The following is a 23,085-nucleotide window of genomic DNA, read 5'->3' as shown; positions in this document are numbered from 1 at the left end:
GCCAGGTGGTGAAGGCATTGGAAATGAAATCCTATGGGGTTTCCCTATGCGGGTTGAAGTTCTGGTCACAGCAGGAGTTTTACTGTCAGTCCCTGTCCCCCTGGCCCCAGGAGGGACACACAGACACAGGGCAGTCACACTTCCTCGAGGGGACCCTGTGTTTCCATTCTGGCTTTGGCCCTGATTTCCAGGGACTCTTTATCTTCAGGAGGTGGTCAGGAGGGTGTTCAGAGGAGCAGCCCTGCACCTCTTCTTACTACAGGAAGAAATCCTGCAATAGCATGTCCCCTCCCCATACAGCCTTGTCACCCTGTTCCCTACAGCTGTGTGATACTGTTCCCTGTGGATGCGTCACCCTGCTTTCTACCTCCTGTCACCCTGCTCCCCACAGAGGTGTCACCCTGCTTCTATAAATGTGTCACCCTGCCTTCTGCAATCCTTCACCCAGCTCTCTGCACCTGTGTCACCCTGTTCCCAAAAGCTCATCACCCAGCTCCCTGCAGCCGTGTCACCCTGCTCCCTACAGCTGTCACTCTGCTGTGGTAGTCTGAACTTTATTTAAACTGGTAGAGCCCTGTGATTTATTGTGTCACTGATAGCCAGAGACTAATGCCTCAAACGTTTTAAAGAGATAAGGGCAAAGGCTGATAAGAAGCAGATCCTGTGGAGGCAGGGTAATGTTTTTTTACCATCCCAATTCCCTCCCTTCCAACGACTCCCGACTGGAACAACAAAGCATTTAGGAGAAATGGGGCCAAACGGTGGCCGTGGCATTAGAAGGGGACACAAACCATCACAGTCCCCAGTATTTCATCAGACAGTGTTAAAACCCCTCCCCGGGGCAGGTATCGGGGCATTGGCTTGTGAGCCCCAGCCCCCTGCATCCCTGTCACACCCTGCTCACCCCCACCACAGGAGTATTGCCCCACTGGCAGCTGCTGCCTGATGGCAGTGGGAGGACAGGAGGCTGTTGCCACCCCCCAAAATTCATCCCACTCTGACCCAGCCCCACACACTGGGAGCTTCTGAACCCTGAACTGAGCCCCAGGAGCTGCCCCAGGACAGCAGAGCCACCCAGGAAAAGTCTGGGACCTGTGGTGGCTGCAGGAACCCCTTCCCTGGCTGGGAACTGAACCCAGGCTGCTGCAGTGAGAGTGTCACAACCTGACCACTAGACCATCAGGAATGAATAGTGACCACCAGGGAGGAGTGGTGACCACCAGTGTAGAGTGGCCAACACCTGAATGACCTGCTGCTGGCATCAACCAAGCGCTGAAGGGACAGGGACACTTGCTCCCCACAGTTCAAGGAGAGGACCAGAGGGGATGGATGCCACAGCCTTTCTGGGGGACTTGTCAGGGATGCCTGTGGCACTGGGAAGACCTCTGTGCAAGGGGACCCCACCTCTGTAAGCCAGGGAAGCTGGAGATGGTCATGCCATGACTCTGACCACCACTGAAGGCAGGTTTGGGGAAGGCAGTGATAGCAAATGGTTGAGGAAAAGGTGTAGCATCCTCTGGAGGTTCACCAGGGAGGTTTTCCTGTTGCTGCTGGATCATGGCTCCCTTGGGGCTGCTGTGCACTGCCAGGCTCGTGTGACATACACCACACTGGGCACAGTAGCATGGACACAACAGAGTCACCTGGAGAGAACAACAAAAGTGCAGGTACGGGTTGGGTGTCAGCAGAGCCTTTCCTGGACAAGGGAAACTGATCTGAGCCCTGGTGCTGGGCAGAGAGTGTGTCTGGAGCCCCATTCCTGATAGTTTTACAGTAACCTGGTCATCTTGTTTGCCTGTGAGAAAACAGCTGGTTGGGGCCAGCTTTTGGAACCTAATCTGGAGCTGTGAAGGGCAGGTAACCAGTAGGTGATTCTCTTTTACAGAGAGTCCTTAGGGGGAGTAGAGACTTCTGTCTTCCTTTGCCCTACAGAAGGGGAACAAAAAGTGGCTTCCTGATGAAAAGGGAGATGGACAGGGGCTGGAAATGGTCCCTCCACTCCCCAAGGATTTACTACCAGCATGGGCAGCAAGACAGGGCATTGCAGAGCCGCAGACCCCTGCCCAGGACAAAAAGCACAAGGGAGAGCCCAGGGCTCAAGGGGACAGCACAAGTATCACCTGTGCCTGCAGCCCCCAGCACAGCAGGGCTCTGATTCAAGGGGAAGGAGTACTGACACAGAGGATGGAGCTCCTCGGTTGTGCGCAGGGAGGAGACCCCAAGAGGGGAGCACGGGGGTGTCTCCAGGGCTTCTCAGCAGATGGATGACTCGTGGCTGAGGTGGAGGTGAGTGGAAGAACTCCAGAAACGCTTCCCGTGGAGGACAGCAGAGGGCCTGGTGCTCCTTGATGCTCGCGTGTGGTTGGGAGGGGAAGTAAATGGACAGAGAGAAAACCTCCCCTGTTTTCAGGGATCGACACACACAGATTGCAGAAACCTCCCTGTGCTTTGCCTTGTCCCATGCAGCTCCAAAAAATGATCAGTGCACCTTCCGTCTCCATCTGAGGCCAAATCCCACCGTGGTTCCCCCCGCAGCCCTTCCATGACCTGTCAGGGGTCCCAGTGGGACTTTGGGCATCCTACCCCCCGGGTCCCTGTGGTGCCACGATCTCCTCCCAGGTTCCTCTGCAGTGCCTGGTGGATCCCAGCTGCCACCTTTGCCAACACCTTTCCTTGGGGAGCTGCCCTGCAAGGAGAAGGAGAAGGCAAAGGAAGGCAGCTTTGGGGAATGTGGCCTGGAGAAATGATGGAGCTCAACGACAAATGACCTGGCATCTTCCCAAACCTCTCATATCTCTGTTGTAAGGGCCAGAGATGCAGAATGCACCTTCAAAAACCCTGCACAGGGCAAAGCCCCGGAGCGAGGGGCAAGGCTGGGCCGTGTGATGATCCTACAGGATTGTGCCAGTCCTTGGGCATGTCTGGGGCAGGGAAGGGGGAGGCTCTGCAAAGCTGAGGAGAAGTCACCCTGAGCTGTCAGAGCAATAATCAGATGTCATGGTTTCGGTTGCCTTTACCAGCTATGACAGAGAGTGAGCTCTGGCTGCCTTGTGGTTGGGGGAGCATCAGAATCTTTCTGTGGTTTCTGAGATCTTGATCTGGCCCTGTCACGTATTATGTCACAGGCAGAAACAGTTCCTTCATCCTGCAGCAGATCTGGGAACAGCAAACAGGTTCATTTGCATGTCCCAAGGCAGGACAGTCTCCATCTCTGCCACTCACCACAGGCAACTGGGAGGTGACTCAGCACGGCAGCTGCTTTTTAGAGCCTTTTGTAGGGCCATGTGGCAAGGCAGGTGGGGGACATAAAAATAGACTTTTTCTACAGGCACTGCTCCTTGGAAAGAGAAATCCCAGCCCCAGGATCAGCCCTGGGGCAGAGGGGATGAGGCTCAGCACAAAATGCAGTTGTTGTTGTGCTGAGAAGATGAGGGTGAGTCCCACTGCCTTTCTTTGCACCCTACATGGATCTGGGGCATAAGCAATGCTCACATCAATTAGCCAGACCAACAGACTAATCACAATTCTGGAATACAATATGGCAGTAGCAATAAATAATCCATCTCCCCATCTCTGACAGGGAGTGTCCCTTGGCAAATTCCAGCTGAGATTTTGTCCTTTGCAAAGCCTAAATACCTGCAGCACATTGCTGTGCTGCCCCAAAATGCCACCACCATGTATCTGTGACAACCCCATGATGTCAGGCAGTTGGTTCAGCTCCAGCTCCTGCTCATGAAGGGTCCTCAGGACAGCACCTGGATGCCTCCTGGGAAGATGATTTGGAAAAACCATGGGCTCCTGCCCATCCCAGCAAGGTGCCTGACACAGCCCTGGAGACCCTCCTGCAGCCCTTGTCCCCACCCATGGGGACATGGTGGTGGAGGGTACCCTGGGAAGGTTCTGAGTGCCCCCACAGACCCATGAGGCCAGTGAGGGAGAAGGAGAGTGGCAGCAGAGCAGCCCTTCTCTGCAGCCCTGTCGCAGCACTAGGGCCAAGGGTCAGTGAGGAAATCTGGGAAACACGAGCTCGTGGCACCTTGTGAGCAGCAGCTGAGCTGGAAAACACCCAGAGGAACCTCAGGCTGGGAGCTGGCAAAATGGGGGCCTGTCACAAAGAAGAGAGGTGGGAAAAAGGGAAACTCTCCCTGGCACATGCTGGGGAACCCATCATGTCATGGCAAGGGCAGTGCCAGGGGCGTCGGCGCAGTCCATGCTGTGACCCCCTGTGACTGTAGGTGGGCACCAGGGACTGGAGTCTCTTGGTCCCTCTCAGCTCCCTGGGATGGGGAAGCTCCTGTTCTGCCCTCTGCGTCCCACCTTGAACCAAACCCACTGGCACTTAGAGAAGATGCTCTTTGGAGAGTTAGCCCATCCAGGCAGAATTCCCAGTCAAGCCCAGCCCCTACTGGGATTGTTGGGAGGGGTTTGGAGGGCACAAACCCACACTGGAAGCAGAGCACTGAGGATTTTGTGCTTGATGGTGCCAAGGCTGCCAGCTTGGATCTACAGCCAGTCTCCAGACTGAGTGTTCCTGCTGCCCGTGTTGCCCTCACTGACCCCCTGTATCCACCGTGGACATTTCCCAGACCCACCACTGGAGAAGGGATCCCTTGGTGGGACCTGCACCTTCCATTTGAGGTTCTAAGCACCCCTGACCCCCAGACCTGGTTCACTGAAGACGAGACTGAGCTGGGTCCTCCTGGTGATTTGATGGGGATGCTGAGGTGACTTTGATAAACATAGGTGTTTTGGATTATACAAATGTGAACCTGCTGCTCAAGGGTGGTTTTATATCCTGTCATGGTCACTGAAGGCTGATTTGCTCACACTTACCTCCCTTCACACAAAGGCTATTCTGCTACTTCCTCAAGCAGCTGGGACTTTTTTTGTTTGGTTGGTTTTTGGTTTTTTTTTGGTAGGGTTTTGGGTTTTGTTTTTTTTTTTTTGTTTTTTTTTTTTTTTTTGTTTTTTGTTTTTGTTGTTGTTTTTGGGGTTTTTTTGTTTGTTTGTTTTTGTTTTTGTTTGGGTGTTTTTTGTTTGTTTGTTTGTTTTTTGTTTTGTTTTTTTCAGCATTTCTGAGGCAAAGGTGCCACGAAATCAGCTCTATTATGTTTTGGAAATTCCACATTTGCCTTCAAATCTGACTGACTGGCAACTGTCCCTATAAAAAGCAAGGACTGAGCCAGCACCTCACAAAAGGCACAGGAGGAACCTGCTCTGATCCTGCCTCTGCTTCTCCCTGTCCAGGATGAACATCTCCACACTCTGCCTCTCCATCATCCTGGTTGCTGACCTCTTTTCTCAGGCCCTTCCTGCTCCATGTGAGTACAGCATCCCTCTGCTTTCCTGGGGTGGGCTTTTGCTCTGACTTCCTGTAATTTGGAGCAGAACTCACAAAAGTCAGCTGCAAATGTTGGAAACCTGTTTGAATAACTTCTCCTGATTTATTTGGACTGGTCTTCCTTTCTAATATCCTTTTATCTTAGGGATGAATTTCACCGGTATCAAAGTGTTCAGGTTTTCTCTCCCCTCATTTTCTTGCTGGCCCTTAGGAGTGGACACATCGTAACAATAGGGATTTTTACCCTGGGATGTTAGTGTAAAGCATTTAACAAACAATCCTAGCAATATTTTTTATCAAGTTTCTGTGTTCACAGCAATTTCTTGCTGATTTTTCGGGAAAACAGGAGGAGAAGGGGTGGTTCAGCTGTTTAAGGAGGTGGTTGCCTGTGCTCTCAGTCAGGAATGTACAATTTATTGAGTAATGGTCTCAGGCTGGATTTCCTGATCTCTTCCAGTGGGGTCTGACATGGCTTTATGCTGCTTCAGCTACATCTCATGAAAGCTGCCTCAGAATCATGTGCAGGAGTATTTCTACACCAGCTGCAAGTGCCCCCAGCCAGCAGTTGTGTAAGTATCAGGTTTGGGCCCTGAGGGGAGGCTCTGCCAGCCTTTGGGCTCCTGGCTTCACATCTAACAGGGCCAGGAGCAGGATGCTGTGAGGCATCATTCCTGGGGGAAGGGAGCAGCCACCCAGGTTCCATGTGCAGTGTTTAAGCCCTCACCCTCCTCAGCTGAGAAATAAGTGGTCCCTTGGTCTCCTTGGACTGTCCTGTTGTTGGGAATAAGGCATGGGAAGGAGGTCAGGAGCCAGCAGGACCTTCCAGAGCTTGATGAACAAAATCCACACAACATTCCACACTGCACCCAGGCTCACCTCTGCACAGGACAGGGAGATGAATATCTGAGCTCCCCCTGGGTTTTAGCATGCTCTGCAGCTCCAGGATACTTGAGGGTTTGTGGGCAATGACCCAATGACATGACCCCAGTCCCTCATGCCCCTTTTCCTCCCTGGGACTGTAACCCCTGAACTCATGACCTGACAGGTTTGTGACCAGGAAGAAGCGGGAGGTCTGTGCTAACCCTGATGCCAGGTGGGTGAAGGAATACGTGAACAGCCTGGAGCTGCAGTGAGCACTGGAATCTGAGAAGTCCTGCCAGACCACCCGTGAGAGCTTGGCACAGACCTAAAAATGCTACTGCCAAGCACCAGGACCTGCTGAGCCACCTTGGGACCCTGGAAACTTGTTTTGTCTCGCAAAGGTGTCATTTATCCACAATAATTCAGCTACACTTAGGGCAGCTGTGATGCTGAAGACCTCCTGGCCTTGCAGACCCATCTTGGGGTGCCCCGCTATGTGATGTGGCTAAACTGAGCCCCACCTTGTGCCTCCACTGCTAGAATGGGAGGAGGATTTAATCCCAGAGCTATTTGTGGGTTTGAATTAGGTCTGAGTGCTGTCTTATAAGCCCAGGATGAGTTTTCCCACTGAATTTTGTAACGGTGCTGTAAGATCTGTCCCTAGAGAAGAAAGTGGTACCCTGGTTACTTACAGGATGCTTGTTGTGTTCAGTGTTCAGCCTTATTCTCAAGCTGCTGTTTTGTGTTGGTGACAAGGAATAAAGCTGTTTTCTCTCTGTGTCATCTCTGCTTGTTCCCTTCCTGTTTGGAAAATGGGGACCCCACTACAACTATTTTTGGAGATGTAGAGGAAAAACCCAACTTCTCAGCTGGAAGTGCCCCAGCCTTCTTAGGTCTAAAAGCCTTCCCTTCTGCTTGGCCTCCCTGATCCCAGCACCACAGCAGCAGCAGCCCCAGCACCTCCCAGTCCCTGTGCTGATGTGGAGCCAGAACTTCTTCCCAGCCCTTTCCCCACATCATATCATAGCCAAAGCTGGGAGCTAGTGGGACTTTGCCACTGCAGATTTGGCAAAGGAATGCCTGGAAATCTCAGGGTGGGGATTCAGGGGTGTCCCTGTGGTGAGAGGAAAGGGGGATGGCCAGGCTCCCTGGAATGCAGGCACAGGCTCCTCTGGAATGCAGCCATGGCCAGGCTTAGCTCTTGGGATGCTCTGTTAACGTTTATTGCAAGACAAGCACCAATTCACTGTTGTTCTGCAGCTTCCTGGGGCAGGAAACGCGACTTCTGTTTTAAAAAAGCACAAAGTAAAACCAACAAAAGCACTTTATCAGCCTGTGGTTGACTGGTAACTTTGTGGGTAGAAAATGAGACTGCTGGTCCCATCTCCCTGCTGGAGCTCTCCAGGGGATGGGAACAATTTGGGCTGTGTCCGTCAGAGCTGGTTATTAGGGCCAGAAAAACCAGTATGAGATAAACTGCCTGTAAAACAGCCCCAAGCCCCGTTGGTCTGCAGATGCTCAGGTTGTTTCCTGACCTCCCCTTGCTCATCACCTCTGCCCAGGGCAGGGGTGGAGTCTCCATCCCTGGAGGCATTTAACAGATGTGTGGATGTGGCACTTAGGGACACAGGTTAGGTGTGGTCTTGGCAGTGCCAGGGGAATGGCTGGAGCCACCATCGTAGAGGTCTTTTCCAACCTTAATGATTCTGTGGTTCTGGGTGGGTGGACTCATCTGGAGCAGAGCAGGACTGGGAAAGAAAAGCAGAAACAAGGAGAGAAACAAGGCTCAAGCAGAGAGATCTTCAAGTTCCCATCAGGACTTGTGTAAATATACAAACCATGTTTGTGCTTAGCCTGATCCATCCAGCCCCCACTTTCCACAGGGTAGAACCAGTGATGGGATGTATAAATGGGTGGGTTTGGGAGAAAGGATCCTTGGATGAAGTGGCTAGAGCAAGTTGAAAAGACAGAAGTTGAAGAGGCTGAAGTGTGAGGCCAAGATCAAACCATCAGTTCTCCAGAAGTGGCAGTGAGAGGCCATGCCAGGATGCTCATTATGGGGTTGGGAGCAGTGACCAGCAGGGAGCCAATGTGGACACTGGGACTGAGGGTCTCCATGGCGCCACTCTCCTCCCAGGGCTTCTTCAAGTGAAGCTGGGAGAGAGGGAACAGCCACAGGGTTCATGCTCTCAAAAAGGCCAGAGAAAATCAGGCTATCCAGTGTTTTGCCCATGGAACCATGAAGGTCTTCCTGATGCCTTCTGCCACTGCAGGCAGGGAAGGAAACGTTCCCTAAACTGAAACCAGAAAGGCTTGAGAGGGAAATTCCCACAAGTGCCTGGGCACACAGCCAGGGACTGTCCTGAGGGGAGCCAGCTGCAGCACTGGATGATCCAGCCTGTCCAGCCTGTCCCTGCATCCTGGGCATGGGATAAACCCCAGTACTCCCCAGTTCCCCAAAAGATCCATCCTCCATCACCTCTCAGCTCAGAGTCCTGGAGCAGCCACAATTTGGGGCTCCTGTAGTTCCTCTGCAGTGTCAAACTTGGGTTTGGGATGTCCTCAGGGGTAGAAGAGACATCCAGCACCCCATTCCCGGGATCTTCACCTGCTCCTGTCCATCCACTGAGCACTCTGCTCCACAGTTTCACAGCACAGTGAGGTAACCACACTCAGGATACACCCCCTGCAGATTTTCATCTCTCCATGTATGGCCCCAGCACCATCTCCTGGGACACAGAATGGTGCTGGGCTGCCCTTGGCTGCCCTTGGCTGGGATGCTGCTCCTTGGGTGTTCATGACCCTCTTGACTACAGCCAGCTTTCCTTCCCAGAAAACACAAGACTAGAGAGAAATCACAAGACAATGCAGAGGTGATTTCCCAACCTCAGAGTTGCCTAATCTGACCCATAGATGCAGGGGGAAAAAAAATAAACACTAAGAGAAAGCTTTTTTTTTGCTTTAGGATGAATAGGATGTGGGCAAGGCTAGACCAGCTCTGGACTATGTTGTGGGGGCACTTGAAGGGTGTCTGTGAGAAAGATGGGGACAAGACTTTTAGCAGGGCCTGCTGCTGTAGGTCAAAAGGGGATGGAATTACACTGAAGGAGGTCAGTTTAGAATGGGCATTGGGAAGAAATTCTTCCCTGTGAGGGTGGGGAGGCCCTGGCACAGGTTGCCCAAAGATGCTGTGGCTGCCTCGGCCTGGAAGTGTTCGAGGCCAGGTTGGACAGGGCTTGGACCATGCGGGTCCAGTAGAATGTGTCCCTGCCCACAGCAGGGGTGGAATGAGATGAGCTTTAAATTCCTCTACAACCCAAATCCTTTGGGGATTTCTTCACAGAGTGCAGATGCCAAGGAATTCTGAGCACGATCTCCATGGACAAGCTGTGCCCAGCATTGTGCTTTTACCCTTGGGACCTGCTCCTTCCCATTTGTGTTCCCATGAAAAGCTGCATCCTGAGAACAACTGCAGCAGGTTTTCTGCTGGTTGTTTTACCCCTACAGCAAGAGCTGGACCTTTCTACACGTGGGAAAGTGAGGAACAACCCCCATTGGGGTGGTCAAAATGAAAGATGGGGTCCCTGTCCCTCTCCAGCACTGCTGGTCTCAACATGACATTGCACACCAATCAGTTTGATGTAGGGTGCGTGCGCTGGGAGCAGCAAATGTGTGGCACGTGCCTGGGAGTGTGGAGAGCAGATTCATGAATGTAAAAGTCCCCCATGTGGGTACAAACACTTCTAATTTTGTAGAGGATGTGGGGACTGGGGGTGTGTGCTGTGGGGGAATGAGGTTTTGGAGGATGTTCCTGAGTCTGCAGTATGGAAACTTTATGGGTTTGCCTCAAACCATTTTCCATCTTCATGTGTCCTACAGATGCTCAGATGGCTCAGAGGGATGTTGTGTGTGTGTCTGCTGGTGAACACCACACAGAGGCATGTAAAAGGGAAAAAGCTACGGTTTTCTCCAAATTCTTTATTCTCCAGAATCATGAGTTGACGTGTATAAACCAGGGTCTCTCGTCATCCAACACTGGGCCACCCTCCTAGAAATACCCTCCCTGTCACCCCCCTATAAATAATATCATCATCCACAGAAAAAAAAAGGACTGACTGCCTCATATGATGATTTCTTAAATAACTTCAAATAATACAACAGCCAAGGTGCTCCCATGGGCCTGGGGCTGGGGCAGAGGGATGAGGCTGAAGCCTCGTCTGTGCAAGCCAAGGATGAGCAGCAGCCCTGAACGCAAGGTGCCCTTCCAGCAATCCCTTGGGGACACCTGCAGAAGCTCCTGTGGCTCCTGTTGTCCCAGGGTCCTGCTCCACGGCTGGGTCTCAGGATAACGTGACTTGTCCATGACACCAGCTACTCTTGCCACACTGCTTGGCTCAGTTCTGCTCCAAAATTTTCAAGTACCTTCGGACCCAGTTGTTTGCAGGATTGGCACAGACCTGGCGGCCTTCCTTTGTGACAAATCTGTGGAACAGCGATGGGACGTGTTAGATCTGTGCTCACACCTGCTTCCCAGGAGAGCCTGGATCCCAGCTCTGAGCATTGCAAAAAGTTTTCCCCTGTGCTGATGCTGAAAGCAGCAGCTGGTTGTGATGCTCCCCACTCCCATCCCTTCCCCCACACTGCTTCCTCCACTCCTGCAGGAGCATCCCTGGGAAGCCCCACACGAGCATCCCCAGCAATCCCTGTGCAAGCCCTTTCTCCTCTGTATTCCCCTCTCCCTGCTCTGTTCCTACAGCCCCCCTTGCAGTGCAGAGCTGGTCACTCACTCACTCCCCCACAACGGCTGTCCCTGCCCTGTCCCATGCGCTGCCACTCACACGATGCCCGGCTGAGGACAGCTGCTGCTGGTGATGTAATGACGCTGGATGAGCTTCCATGGGAATTTGTGCTGCCTATAAGTGAAACAGCAGATTGGGATGTTGAGTCCAGCTAGAGGAGGCAAAGGAAGACAATGTGAGCACTGGGAGCTGTGCTGGCAGAGAAGGTAGTGAGAAAATAGAGAATAATTAAGGTTTAAATGGACATTGGGTATCATCTCCTCCAATGCCTTGAGCAGTATCAAGGTACTGTGATATTCTCACTCTGCCATTGCTCAGAGCTTCACTTCCCTAACTCCTCCAGCCCCAGAGCAGAGGTGGAAATCTCTCAGCTCTAACCAGGAATAAGTACTTTGAGCCCAGGTTGGATGGATGGGTGGATGGATGCATGGGTGTGTGAAGAATGGATGGATGGATGGATGGATGGATGGATGGATGGATGGATGGATGATTTTCTGATTCCAGGGTTCCTACGTGCGGCTGATCTCTGGGCAGAGTGGAGAATGGCACAAATGCTGATAAATTCCCAGTTATCTTTCATGGGAGCTCAATGGAGAAATAATATGGAAGGTCCCTGTCCTCCCTTCACAAATGAAAAAGCAGGACTTACCTGGGCTAGAGAAAGCTTGGGAGAAAGCAGCAACAATGAGGAGAAGAGCCAATCCAGCTGCAGAGACCTTCATCTTTCTGTCAGACGAGGGCTGTCAGAGCAGGAGCAGAAGCTCTGGAAAATGCAGTTCAGTGTGCAACAGCTGGATTCAGCCCTCTTTTAAAAGGGAGTCCTGCAGGCAGCTGGGAGTAACAAATGGAAATTCCAAGATGATGATAAAGAACGACATGAAAGTGAAATAGCTGAAGGGAATTAGAGGAAACAGAAAAAAGTGAGGTAGGATGGAATATGGTCTCTCACACTGCCAAGTGACTCAGCACTCATTTTTGCTTTATTCAAATCAAAAGGAAACTAAAATATGCCAAGTGGCCTGGCCACAAAAAGGAGAATGGTCCCGCTGGACTCCAGATGGAGGGTTTCCCTATGAGGCTGTGTAGGGAAAGACAATGTTTGCATAGGATTATGCAGCTCTGGAAAAAAACCCAACAGGCAGCACAGAAGTGCTCTCGGGCCGTTGTGTGCCGGATGTTTGCCAGAGACTGCTGAGCTGCTGCCCCAGAGCTCAGGGGTAGCTGCACTGAGGGCTCTGGGCCACCCAAAACACTCAGCCTGCCCTCCCCACACCCTCAGGGCTGGCGAGGAGCTGAGGCTGGAATTCATCCAGCCCAGTCCCTGGAGAGGCTGCCCAGGACCATGTCCAGGTGGGCTGTGAGACTCCACAGCCTCTCTAGACAGCCTGTTTCAGAGTGCAATAAAGTTTTATCTGGTGTTTAAACAGAATTTCTTGTTGCCTGTTGTCCTGTTAGTGGCCACGACTGAGAGTTGGGCTGCATCTACTTTGCTCCACATACATTGGTAAGAATCCTCTGAGCCCTCTCCATCCTGGACTGTACCAGCATCTCCTCCCTGGAGAAACGCTCCTATGTCTTCATCATCTCTATGGCCCTTTGCTGGACTGTCTCAGTATGTCCATACATCTCTCATCCTGGGGAGCCCAGAACTGGACCCAGCACTTGAGGAACAGCCTCACCAATGCTGAGTATAGGGGAAGGGTCCCCTCCTTCAGCCTGCTGTCAATGTTCCTCCTCATGCAGCCCAGGAGCCTGATGCAATTTTGGTGGCAAGGGCACATTTCTGCTCATGTCCAGTCCGGTGTCCACCAGGAGCCCCAGGTTGTGCCAAACTGCTCTCCAGCTGGTCAGCACTGCCATAGACTGGTGCCTGGGGATGTTCCTTCACAGGGTCAGGACTCTTCACTTCTTTTTGAGCTTCATGAGGCTGTTCAACCTGATGAGGTCTCCATGGATTTCACACAGGCCAAAAGTGATAAGACAAGGCAGCTTTAAACTAAAAAAAAAGGGGAGATTAAATATTAGCAAGAATTTTTTCTCTGTGAGGGTAGTGAGGCCCTGGAGCAGCTTTCCCAGAGAAGCTGTGGCTGCCCCCTCCCTGGCAGTGTCCAAGGCCAGGTTGGATGGGCTGGGAGCACCCTGGGACAGTGGAAGGTGTTCCTGCCCATGGCAGGGGGGACAGACCTGGGTGGGTTTTAAGGTCTCATTGATCCCAATACATTCCATGATTCGATGATGGCAGCATGTCCCTTTAATGTGACGAGCCATCCTCCCAACTTTGCGTCACCTGCCAGCTCGCTGAGGGTGACCTTTGTCCCATCAGCCAGGACATAAACATATTAAGAACTACCCAGTATCAATCCCTGGGATTCCCTGCTGCTGACTGGCCTCCATCTGGACTTTGTGCAATAGATCAGAACCCTCCAGGCACAGTGTCCAGCCCAGTCTCAGCCTCTCTCATTGCTGTTTCACTAATCCAGCCTTCAGCACTTTGCCCTTAGCAGTCACAGGCATCCCAAAGGGCAGGATTTCACCTGGGAGCAGGGAGCTCACTAGCAGAAGGGATTTGCCACACCTGAGACATTTTGCCAGCCTCAGCCACTCCCTCCAAGAGATGCCTTGGGTAGAAGATGGATTTTCTGGCTAAATAGGTGAGATGAAAGTGGGGGACAACCTGCCTGACGTGGGAGAGACCAAGTCTCAGCAGGCCAACAACTCAGGGCAGTTCTTTGGGGAGCAGGAAGAAGGATGACCTGGGCTTCCTCATCTCCTGTCACATTCTGGGCACGCAGTCAAAGACCTCTCCACTGCAGAGAGGATGCTCAGGCCTCTGGTTGTACTCCTGAGCCTGGATTTTCTCTCCCAGAACTCTAAACCCCCTGCTTGGCTACCTGGAGCTGCACATGAGAGCAATAGAGGCACTGTCCTTCACCAGCTGGCTTGTCCCTGTTGGAGGTTCCTTAGAGTGCTCTACTCCTTCCCACGCTTATCCCTGGGGAGGGTTTGCTTTGCATTCCTCCTTTCCCTCATGGTCTTGTCCTGCATCATGTTCCTAGTGCTGCCAGCTGTGGCACATCCTCATCTGGGCAGAGACCTCACCAGAGTGGCCAAGGGTGTACTTTTAGAGGGAGCAAAGTCTCTGTAAGTCCTGACAAGGACATCAGGGAAGGTGGTGGATTTTGCCAAAAGCAAGTCTGGCAGGATCAGCTCTTTGTTCTCTTGACAAGTCTGATCAGCTCAACGCAGAACAAGAAGTGGCTCCAGCTTGCGGCTCAATTGCTGCTGAAAAAAAAAAAAAACAAATTATGGCTTTTTGCCACGGAAATAATTCATTCAGAAACCAACAGTGGGAGTTTTATGTTCCTCTGCTCTTGCAACTCACTCATTCGAATGTGACAAACACCAGCACTGAATGGAGCAGTGACAAAGGCTTTGGCTGCAGAAAGGCACCCTGTGGCTGGCACCAGCAGGTGACAGCTTTGCTCATGGGAAATTTGCACCTTCTGCTCACCAGCTGCTGCCTGAAAAGCACAAACCATGAGGCTGATTATGTGCATGGGGCACAGGGGGATGTGGGGAGGTGTGGTGGCTGTGATGGGACCTGCAGCTCTGTCTTTCACCTGGAAGCTCTGAGACGGGCCAGCATGAGGAAAGAAAACATAACTGAATGTGAGGAGGTGAAAAAGGAGGAGAAGGAGGAGGAGGAAGAGGAGGAGGAGGTGCTGCAAAAAGCTGCTGCAGCCCCTTGGTTATGTCACCAGTCGGTGCCCACAGAGGTGCTTTGTCAGCTGGAATGTTGCTTCCCCCAGATTGGCGGGAAGCCTCCTGGACAAGGGGTGCAGCTCCTCCCGGTCACAGACACTCCTCGGCCCGCAGGGCTCCAGCTTTGAGTCACCGCCTGCCCCTCCTGGAGCTCTGCACACCGATCCCAAAGGAGCTGCCCTTGCAGACCTCTGGGCCCAGTTTCTGGTTTCGGTTTTCTACTTCTGTCCACTGGTTTTCGCTTCGCTGGCAAATCCCAGAGCCCTCTGCTATTGCAGTTCCTGCAGTTTAAGTGTTTATGAGCTGACCCCTCCCAAGCTTCCTTTATTATTCCTGGAAAAAAGCCATTCTTTACCACTTTAGCTTCACTCGACTGGGGTATGAGGTTTGTTTTGGTGCAGGCAGGGTAGAAATAGAAAGCTAAAATTATTCAAAGGAGAAGCATGTAGGGAAGATTGTTATGAGGCTGCTGAGTCTTCACCCCTGGGATATAAACAGTGACCAGGATTAGCCCAGAAGCTTTCAAATTCCTTCAAGCTCCCCTGAAATCCTGCCCTTGCCTAGAGACACAGGTCACAAAGCCAAGAACCCAGGGCAGGGGAATGGGGGTACTTTGCCCATGGGTGACAGTGAGGGCTCTCCCCAGGCTGGTGGAGGACTTTGCCAGCCTCCCCCTAGGAGGGACAGCTCTCCCCTGAGGGACAGCTCACCTGTGGGGGCTGCACTATCCCAGTTCTGGCACTGAAGGATGTTGGAGCACAGGAAGGATTATTATTCCATCCCTGTTAGTTCCTGTAGCCTTTTCTCCTCTTTCCATAGGTCCACAAGTGGATGCAAGCTCTGGGGAGTGGGATGATCCATTTGGGAGATGCTGGTGGCTTCACCTGGGGCAGAGGTGAAGTGCTCTGGGGGTCACAGGACTGTCCCTCAGGTGATCTCTGACTGAGCCCAGGTCCCTCTACTCCCACTCACAAACTGACCCCAGCAAGTCCCAGCGTGTGGCTGCACACCCCTGCACAGTCCCCAAGGAATGCAGGAACCCTGTGGCTATGGAGGAATGGGGATGCTGTGGCTGTGGAGGTAGTGGGGGGATGCAGGAGAGGCCGTGGGGGTTGTGGAAGGATGCAGGGGCCCACAGGGGGAGGCTGCAGGGCCATGAAGGGATGCAGGAAAGGCTGTGGAGCTGCAGCACAATCAGTGAACAGTACCAAAGCTCCCCGAGCCCTCCCCTCTCTCCCAGGGGATGCAGGCGCCAGGCACAGCCCGTGCTAGCTGGGGCAGCCAGACAATATCCCCTTTGAAGGGCACAAACCCATCTGGGGTGGAAAAACCCTCCACGTTATGGGGGACAGGACCTGCACTTCAGAGAAGCACTGCCGAGCACCCCTACCTCCAAACAGCCCCACACATGGGAAGTGGTTTTACAGCTTTGAATAAACCATGAGGCCAGTAAACAGTAGTGCATGAGCACGCTGTTCACTGGCAGCTGCAGAGCTGACACCTCGCTGTGGGACTGGGGCTCACACCTCCCATGGGGCTCTGACCTCCCTGCCAGGACCCTGCAGGGAGGTCAGAGCAGGACCCTGCAGAGAGGGGCCAGCGCTGGGCAAGGGAGTCCAGGGGGCCATCAGTCCCCATCCCTGGAGGGGTTTAACATATGTGTGGATGTGTCACTTGAGGGCCTGCATTAGTGGTGGCTCTGGTAATGCTTGGAGGATGGTTGGACTCAATGACTCAGAGGGATTTTCCAGCCTAAATGATTCCACGATTCTATGATTAGGGATGTCCCCCAGCTGTGGCAATAGCCCTGACACAAGTTTGAAGGTTATCCCTGCTCTCAGGGGAGGCTGTGGCTCTAAGCTGTGGGGATCAGCCAGACATCCCCTGCTTCCTGGGGACACCTCCACCCATCCCACCCAAAAATGCCTAGAACGCTGCACAGCAGGAGCACCAATGTAAATGAAAACTATTTGTGTCTTGTTTTTTTTTTATTTTTCCTTCATTATAACGAGCAGGCAGGGCCCACTGTGTTCACTAAAAGTGGGTTTGGTATTCATAGAATCACAGAATCAAAGAGTGGTTTGAGTTGGAAGGGACCTTAAAGAGCACCTTGTTCCACTCCCCCACCATCGATAGGGATCCCTCCCACTGTCCAAGGCTGCTCCATGCCCCGTCCAGCCTGGCCTTGGGCAGTGCCAGGGATCCAGAGGCAGCCACAGCTGCTCTGGGCACCCTGTGCCAGGGCCTGCCTACCCTCACAAAGAAGAATTCCTTCCTCATATCTATTCTAACTCTACCCTCTTCTAGTTTCCATCCCAGCAGAGCTCAGAATTTTCAGCCTGGTCCTCCCTGCTTCTTTCTGGGGGACTCAACAATGATCTGAGCAAGGTGGGCAGAGGATGCAGCCCCAGCAGAGACACTTTTTCTGGTCCTCCATGACATTTGGGGTTTGAGGGATGCTGAAGGGGGTAGGTTGGGTATGTACCACCCCCTGGAGCCAGCAGTCAGGGTGAAGCAGAGACACAGCCCCACAGTCACCTCCCTAAGGCTCAAAAATTGCAAAAACTCAGGTTTTCCCTGTTTCTTTTCTTTTCTTTTCTTTTCTTTTCTTTTCTTTTCTTTTCTTTTCTTTTCTTTTCTTTTCTTTTCTTTTCTTTTCTTTTCTTTTCTTTTCTTTTCTTTTCTTTTCTTTTCTTTTCTTTTCTTTTCTTTTCTTTTCTTTTCTTTTCTTTTCTTTTCTTTTCTTTTCTTTTCTTTTCATGCCAAGAATGGAGATGGGTGTGAAGCAAAGAGGCTTTTTTATTTCACCTTAATTTGCTTTGAAATACTGTACAGTTCATCCTCTTTGGTTTGCTCTGCTTCAAAAGGAAGGCCAGGAAAAATCAGAGGCATCAGCCATTAGAAAGAAGAGTGTTCCCTAGAATATTTTATTTTGTAAAATGCCTTTGCTGGAGAAAGATGGGACCTTTAGCAAGATACACATTTCTTATCAGCTATGACCAGCTTCCTGTCCAGACATGACTTTGGGGAAGCACAAAGTGTTTTCTGTGAACCAGCCAGAGGTGACCAGCCAAGGTGGCCATGCTCTCCCCTGGACCCACCACCCTGGAGACAGATGGTCCCCAGTCACTCCCACAGGCACAGCTTCTTACTGAAGTCAGTTCCAGGATGTGACATCATCTGAAAAATTCCAACATTTCTCCAGCAATGACAAGAATGGTGGGGGTGAAATTTCTGGACACTGGTGGAATGTCATCAGTGCTGGAGCTGGAGCAGAGCAGGATGGAGCTGCTACAGGGGTTGGTGAATCTTGGCTTAGGGGCAATTTCTGAACTCAGGACATCTTTAATTACTTCCTTTTCTGAGTGAATCGCAATTCCTCAGCATTAAACCGTGCAATAAATAGGAACTTACATCAGCCAGTCTCACCAGTTTTTCCAGGTTCTCCTTTCATTCAAGACAGAGAATTTCCCTATTTCTGACAGAACTTATTTTGGGCATTTGCTTTACTTAGCACTTTCTCCTGGGATTTTTTGGGGGACTTGTAGAAAACCTCAGTCATATCCCTCTATGTAAAACAGGGCATCATCAACCAGACTCCTTCAGATGGCAAATCCCCCTGACTCCAAGCACTGTCTGCTGGGTCAGGAATTCTGAAACCACCAGATGGGAAAACTTCTTTCTTACACCACCACTTTGCTGTGTAATTAAATTAATCCCCCCTGAGATGCTCCAGCCCACTTTTCCCGTTCTTCCATGGCCATCTTCATGTCTCAAGGCAACTCCCAGGGAAGATGGTTCCTCATCTGAGACACACTCAACCTCCCTTCCTAAAAGGAGGAAGAGCTGGAAGAGATTACTTTCTCTTTTCATCATCATTGGAATGTGGGAAATGGGTAAGAAAACATTTTTTAGGAGCACATTGCAACATCCCAGGGCATCACTGGCATGACTGTAACCTACCACCTCCATCCAGCTGGCCATGAGCTGGCAGAGCAGGATCTTTTATCAGATTTCTAAGGAAGAATTTGATTCCTAGAAACCAAGCAACTTGGCTTTGGGGTTATTTTTGGCTCTCAGCAGTAGAAAAGTTTCAGCCCTTACCAGTCCCCTGTAAGACACATTACCTAAACTAAACTGATCCTAAACTGACTCAAGAAATTTTTGCTTTGATTAATTTCAAAATAGCCCCTCAGAGTCTAAAATAATTTGGTATGTGCTTGCTGACAAAAGGATTAAGGCACAGAGGTGTCCAGCTTCCTGAAAGGAAAAATCTGTCATTGAAAATATTTGAATAATCAAAGCAGATCCCAAACTAATTCTTGTTTTCATGAAACTCGTCTTTTAGCAGGACATTCTCCACATTTTGGCACTGTGCACCTCGGGAGCAGGACGGGAGCACTTGGCTGGGGGTGCCAGATCTCCAGGCATAACCCACGGATGCTTGAAGGCACAGTCCAAGGGGACAGCTCAGAGGCAAACCATGCTCCTACATCCACGTACAAGTTATATTCCCTGAGCAACCAGACAGGATCCAAGGGAGCTGATGCTCACCCCCTCCCGACCCAGCTGGCATCCGTTGGAACGCCAGGTTCCCACCTCCTGTCTGGCTGGGCGCCCTGCGGGTGGAGGCAGGCTCTCTCCTCATCTTCCCAGGATATTTGGAGACAAGCAAGATGACAAACAGAGAGAGGCAATGGGATATAAACTGATGGGTGAGCCTGCAAGGTGCCTCTCTGCAAAGATGGAAACGGGCCAGATCAGCTGTGGAAGGGGATGCTCAGCTTGGCAAGAGCCATATTTGCTCCATGGGGTAGATCTGCCCTCCCCAGCCTGAGTCAGAGACACCACCACAGCTCCCAGCAGGAGCCTCCCTGAGGGTGGGACAAGTCTGGGGCATCTCCTGTGCCTTGTCCTCTGGAGCCCTTGCTGCCCACCTGGAGCATGGAGCTAACCCGGTACGGCTGGTGGAGGGCTGAAGGATATTGGGAAAACACCGGGTTATTTAGAGAAGGTTCCTGGGGCAGAAACTGGAAACCTTTAACAGAAATAGGATGAGTCAGTAGCCAGTGCTGCTGGGGGGAGTGCAGATGTGCCAGGGTGAGGTTGGTTTGCTCCATGTATGTTATAAGCCTTCCACTGGTATTTAGGAAGTGTCTATCAAGACATCACCACTCCAAATAACAAAATGGAGACATTCCCCAGGAATGTCTGCTTTCCTGTAGAGAACAGATATCCTTCTAAGAACATCTCACTACAGCTGGACAGCCCTCAGCTCTTCCCAGAGCACTCATCACCTCCCTGCCCGGCCTTCCCTCTCCTCCTCAGGAAGTCTGTCAGACCTCCATGGCTCTCTGGAGGGTTGTGGCTTCTTCCCAGTGACCCATCCCTGTCTCAGCCCTTGCCCAGCCTTCACAGAGCTCTTATTCTCTCCTACACATTGTATTGTTTCCCCAGTCTGTGGTCATTTTCCCTCATCAGCTGAGACAGGATACCCTTTTCTTCCCAACATCCCAGTTTCTGCCCATGCTCTCACCCCACAGTTAATCTGCTCCTCATTTTCAGAATCACTGTTTCCTTCCTCACCCTTCTCCTGGAACTCCTTCTGCCTCATCTTCAGGGTTACAAACATCCACACTTCTTTCAGCTCTCTGCATCCCCATGCCCAGACTACCAGTAGCTCTTGAAATGTAACTGTATAATCTCTATTAAAAAAAAAAAAAAAAAAACCAAAAAAAAAACCCAAAAAACAAAAAAACCTGTAAAATTAAATTATAATTTAATGTCTCCTTATAGGACCTGGGGTGCATCAGGCAGTTCCAGGAGATAACAAGTAGCCCATCTCAGCATTCCTTTCCTTTAAATTGAGGAGGAAACTTGAGTGTTTCAGCTTCTCAGATTCCTCTTTCATGCCCATTGCTATCTATGCCAGTGCCTGCAGTGCTGTCACAGCTGCAGGACCTGCCCTGAGGCACCTCCAACTATGGGGAACACATACAGAACACTGGTGACAGCTCCCACCTCCTGCTCCTGGGGCACCAAGGGCTTTGCAAATACGGGAGAAGTCCTTGGTAAAGGAGACTTCAGTCTCTTTTTCCCTAACCAGCCTCATCCCACTGATGCTTCTGGGCCCTCCAGCACAGCTTTTTCATGGATACACTCTCCCTTCCAAGCTGCCGGGAAGGTTGGGTAACAAGGGACTTAACAAATGCAGGAACCTCCACAGAGGAACTTCTTACTAAGAAGGGACAGGCATGAGAGAAGCAGAAATAGCCACAATGACGGTTTCATATCCTGTATCACTGGGGAGGCACTAAATCGAGCAGGGAGCTTCACTCTTCCGGAGCTGGGGTTGCTCTGTTCCATCACGAGACTGCACCACAAGTGGACTCTGGTGGAAATTCCACCATGCCTACGCAAGCCTTTGCACAGACCTCTCGCCCCATAAATTGAGGGGCTGCTGATGGTCTCAGCATCAGACAGCAAAGAGGCTTCCAAGCTACCCTTGCCTGCTCCAGCTCCAGCTACCACTTCTCCAGCAACATGAAGGTGTTTGTGGTTGCCCTCACCATCCTCATCGCTGCCTTCTGCTACCAGACCTCTGCTGCTCCACGTAAGTCCAGGGTCTCCCCACCCTCCCTAAGTGGGGACAGGAGAGATGTCGCTGCTGGGACAGCCCTTTCTGACAGCAATTCCGCTCCGGGTCCCTCCCTCTGTCCCACCATCTTCTGGCAGGTGCTCTAGGGTTGCTCAAAGACCATTAGCATAAAAGCTAAAGTTTTTTTACCCTTTTTAGGGTAAAAGCACAACCATGCCTCCCACCCCTGCTACAGGGGTCAAATGTGGGCTCCCTGAGGAAGGCTAGGGCTGGCCAGGTTTGGGCTGGGAGATGTTGCCTGGTGGCATGGGCTGTGTCAATGCCAGCTCAGGCTGAACCCAACAGGGAAATAACTGAAGGAAGAAGAAGGAAAAAGACACCACCTCTTCTCTTCCTCCTCCACATAATCCCTGCTCCCTAGACCCAGGGATGGGCAATCCCAGCTCCCTGCACTGTTCCCCATCTTTGCCACTGCTCATAACTGTCTTTGCCCTTCACAGTTGGCTCCGACCCACCAACCTCTTGCTGCTTCTCCTACATCTCCCGGCAGCTGCCCCGCAGCTTTGTGAAGGATTACTACGAAACCAACAGCCAGTGCTCCCAGCCTGCTGTCGTGTAAGTCCCTCCTCCAGGGCAGGGGTGATTTTGGGCTGAGGAGCCAGGGAGGGAAAGGCCGTTTTCCCAAGACAGGGAAGGAAGGCTGGGATAGACAAGAAGTACAAGGTGATGCTTGGAGCACAAAAGCCACATGCTGCTCCTGCTCTACCCCTTTGCAGATAAAACTGGTGGCTGCTGGATAGGATGGGTAAGGCATGGGGCTGCTCATCTTTGGGAAAGGTGGGGCTTGGGCAGGGCTCTTGTCCCAGCCCTGCAGGTATCCAAGGCCAGGTTGGATGGGGCTTGAAACAACCTGCTCTAATGGAAGATGTCCTGCCCATGGCAGGGGGTGGAACTGAATAAACTTTAAGGTGCCTTCCAACGCAAACCATTCCACAATTCTATGATTCCGTGATTCCCCATTCAGTGCTCTCCCACCAAAATCTGACCTCCTTGCACCCCACAGCTTCATCACCAGGAAGGGCCGGGAAGTCTGTGCCAACCCCATGGAGGACTGGGTCCAGCAGTACGTGAACGAGCTGGAGCTGGACTGAGGTCCTGTACAGATCCAGCTACTCCGTGTCCCCAGCTGCCGGGATGGACGAGCGTGACCAGCTGGGGTCCATTGGAAGTGCTTCAATGTCATTTAGAGCTTGCTGAGAAACTGAAAACATTCCAAAACCCAACTTAATGTTGTGCTATTTAATTTTTTTACAGGGGAGGGATCAGGTGCAATAATTTTGAGATAAAAAAATATTTTTATTTAATATGTCTGTATATATATTTTTTTTAATCTGTAGACTCAGTTTATATTTTCTGTATTTAAGTAAGTATATTTTTGACATAAAATTCAATCCAGATGTCAATAAATAAATATTTTTGTAAGAATCTTCTGTGTTTGCCTCTGTTACAATCCTTTGGGATGACAATAGCTGAAATTATAATAGTGACATGCCAGCAGGTTCTTTATTTCCTTTTCCACACTGTCAAAACTTTTACGAGCTTTCTGTGTCTGAACATCTTGTTTTGCAAAATAGTAACAAGAAAAGCCATGAAGTAGTGAGGAGGGCAGGGATTACATTCAGGTAACTTGTCTCAAGCTTTTTATAAGGTATTTGATCTCCATC

The 23,085-nt window shown here is 51.3% G+C and overlaps 3 protein-coding genes across 3 annotated transcripts; 2 read left to right on the top strand and 1 right to left on the bottom strand.

Moving 5' to 3' along the window:
- The first annotated feature begins 5,248 nt into the window (after positions 1 to 5,248).
- On the top strand, positions 5,249 to 6,474 carry LOC128817334 (C-C motif chemokine 5-like). The gene is given in 3 exon segments (XM_053995769.1): positions 5,249 to 5,321; positions 5,799 to 5,910; positions 6,387 to 6,474. Coding segments are annotated over 3 exon segments (273 nt in total).
- A 3,753-nt stretch (positions 6,475 to 10,227) lies between these two features.
- On the bottom strand, positions 10,228 to 13,256 carry LOC128817302 (C-C motif chemokine 4-like). The gene is made up of 3 exons (XM_053995708.1): positions 11,651 to 13,256; positions 11,041 to 11,152; positions 10,228 to 10,684 (listed from the first exon to the last, which is right to left on the bottom strand). The coding sequence occupies exons 1-3, from the start codon at positions 11,721 to 11,723 to the stop codon at positions 10,597 to 10,599; spliced, it is 273 nt and encodes a 90-aa protein (XP_053851683.1). The 5' UTR covers positions 11,724 to 13,256; the 3' UTR covers positions 10,228 to 10,596.
- Positions 13,257 to 21,077: 7,821 nt separating this feature from the next.
- Positions 21,078 to 22,801, top strand: LOC128817250 (C-C motif chemokine 4 homolog). The gene is made up of 3 exons (XM_053995639.1): positions 21,078 to 21,376; positions 21,862 to 21,976; positions 22,425 to 22,801. Exons 1-3 carry the CDS (start codon positions 21,307 to 21,309, stop codon positions 22,510 to 22,512), a joined length of 273 nt encoding a protein of 90 aa, XP_053851614.1. The 5' UTR covers positions 21,078 to 21,306; the 3' UTR covers positions 22,513 to 22,801.
- The last annotated feature ends 284 nt before the right edge of the window (positions 22,802 to 23,085 follow it).

This window comes from Vidua macroura, chromosome 20 (genome assembly GCF_024509145.1).
Source record: "Vidua macroura isolate BioBank_ID:100142 chromosome 20, ASM2450914v1, whole genome shotgun sequence".
Taxonomy (NCBI): domain Eukaryota; kingdom Metazoa; phylum Chordata; class Aves; order Passeriformes; family Viduidae; genus Vidua; species Vidua macroura.
The sequence above is the reverse complement of the archived record's forward strand: the minus strand, read 5'-3'. Positions and strand labels throughout refer to the sequence as shown.

What these genes read in the sequence shown, in the direction of transcription:
- LOC128817302 (XM_053995708.1), bottom strand. Translation starts at nt 11,723, where the DNA reads ATGAAGGTCTCTGCAGCTGGATTGGCTCTTCTCCTCATTGTTGCTGCT. An exon ending in CCAAGCTTTCTCTAGCCCAG is followed by an intron (nt 11,153 to 11,650) that starts GTAAGTCCTGCT and finishes TGCCTCCTCTAG; the next exon opens with CTGGACTCAACATCCCAATC. An exon ending in TGTCCTCAGCCGGGCATCGT is followed by an intron (nt 10,685 to 11,040) that starts GTGAGTGGCAGC and finishes GCTGTTCCACAG; the next exon opens with ATTTGTCACAAAGGAAGGCC.
- LOC128817250 (XM_053995639.1), top strand. Translation starts at nt 21,307, where the DNA reads ATGAAGGTGTTTGTGGTTGCCCTCACCATCCTCATCGCTGCCTTCTGC. An exon ending in CCAGACCTCTGCTGCTCCAC is followed by an intron (nt 21,377 to 21,861) that starts GTAAGTCCAGGG and finishes TGCCCTTCACAG; the next exon opens with TTGGCTCCGACCCACCAACC. An exon ending in TGCTCCCAGCCTGCTGTCGT is followed by an intron (nt 21,977 to 22,424) that starts GTAAGTCCCTCC and finishes TGCACCCCACAG; the next exon opens with CTTCATCACCAGGAAGGGCC.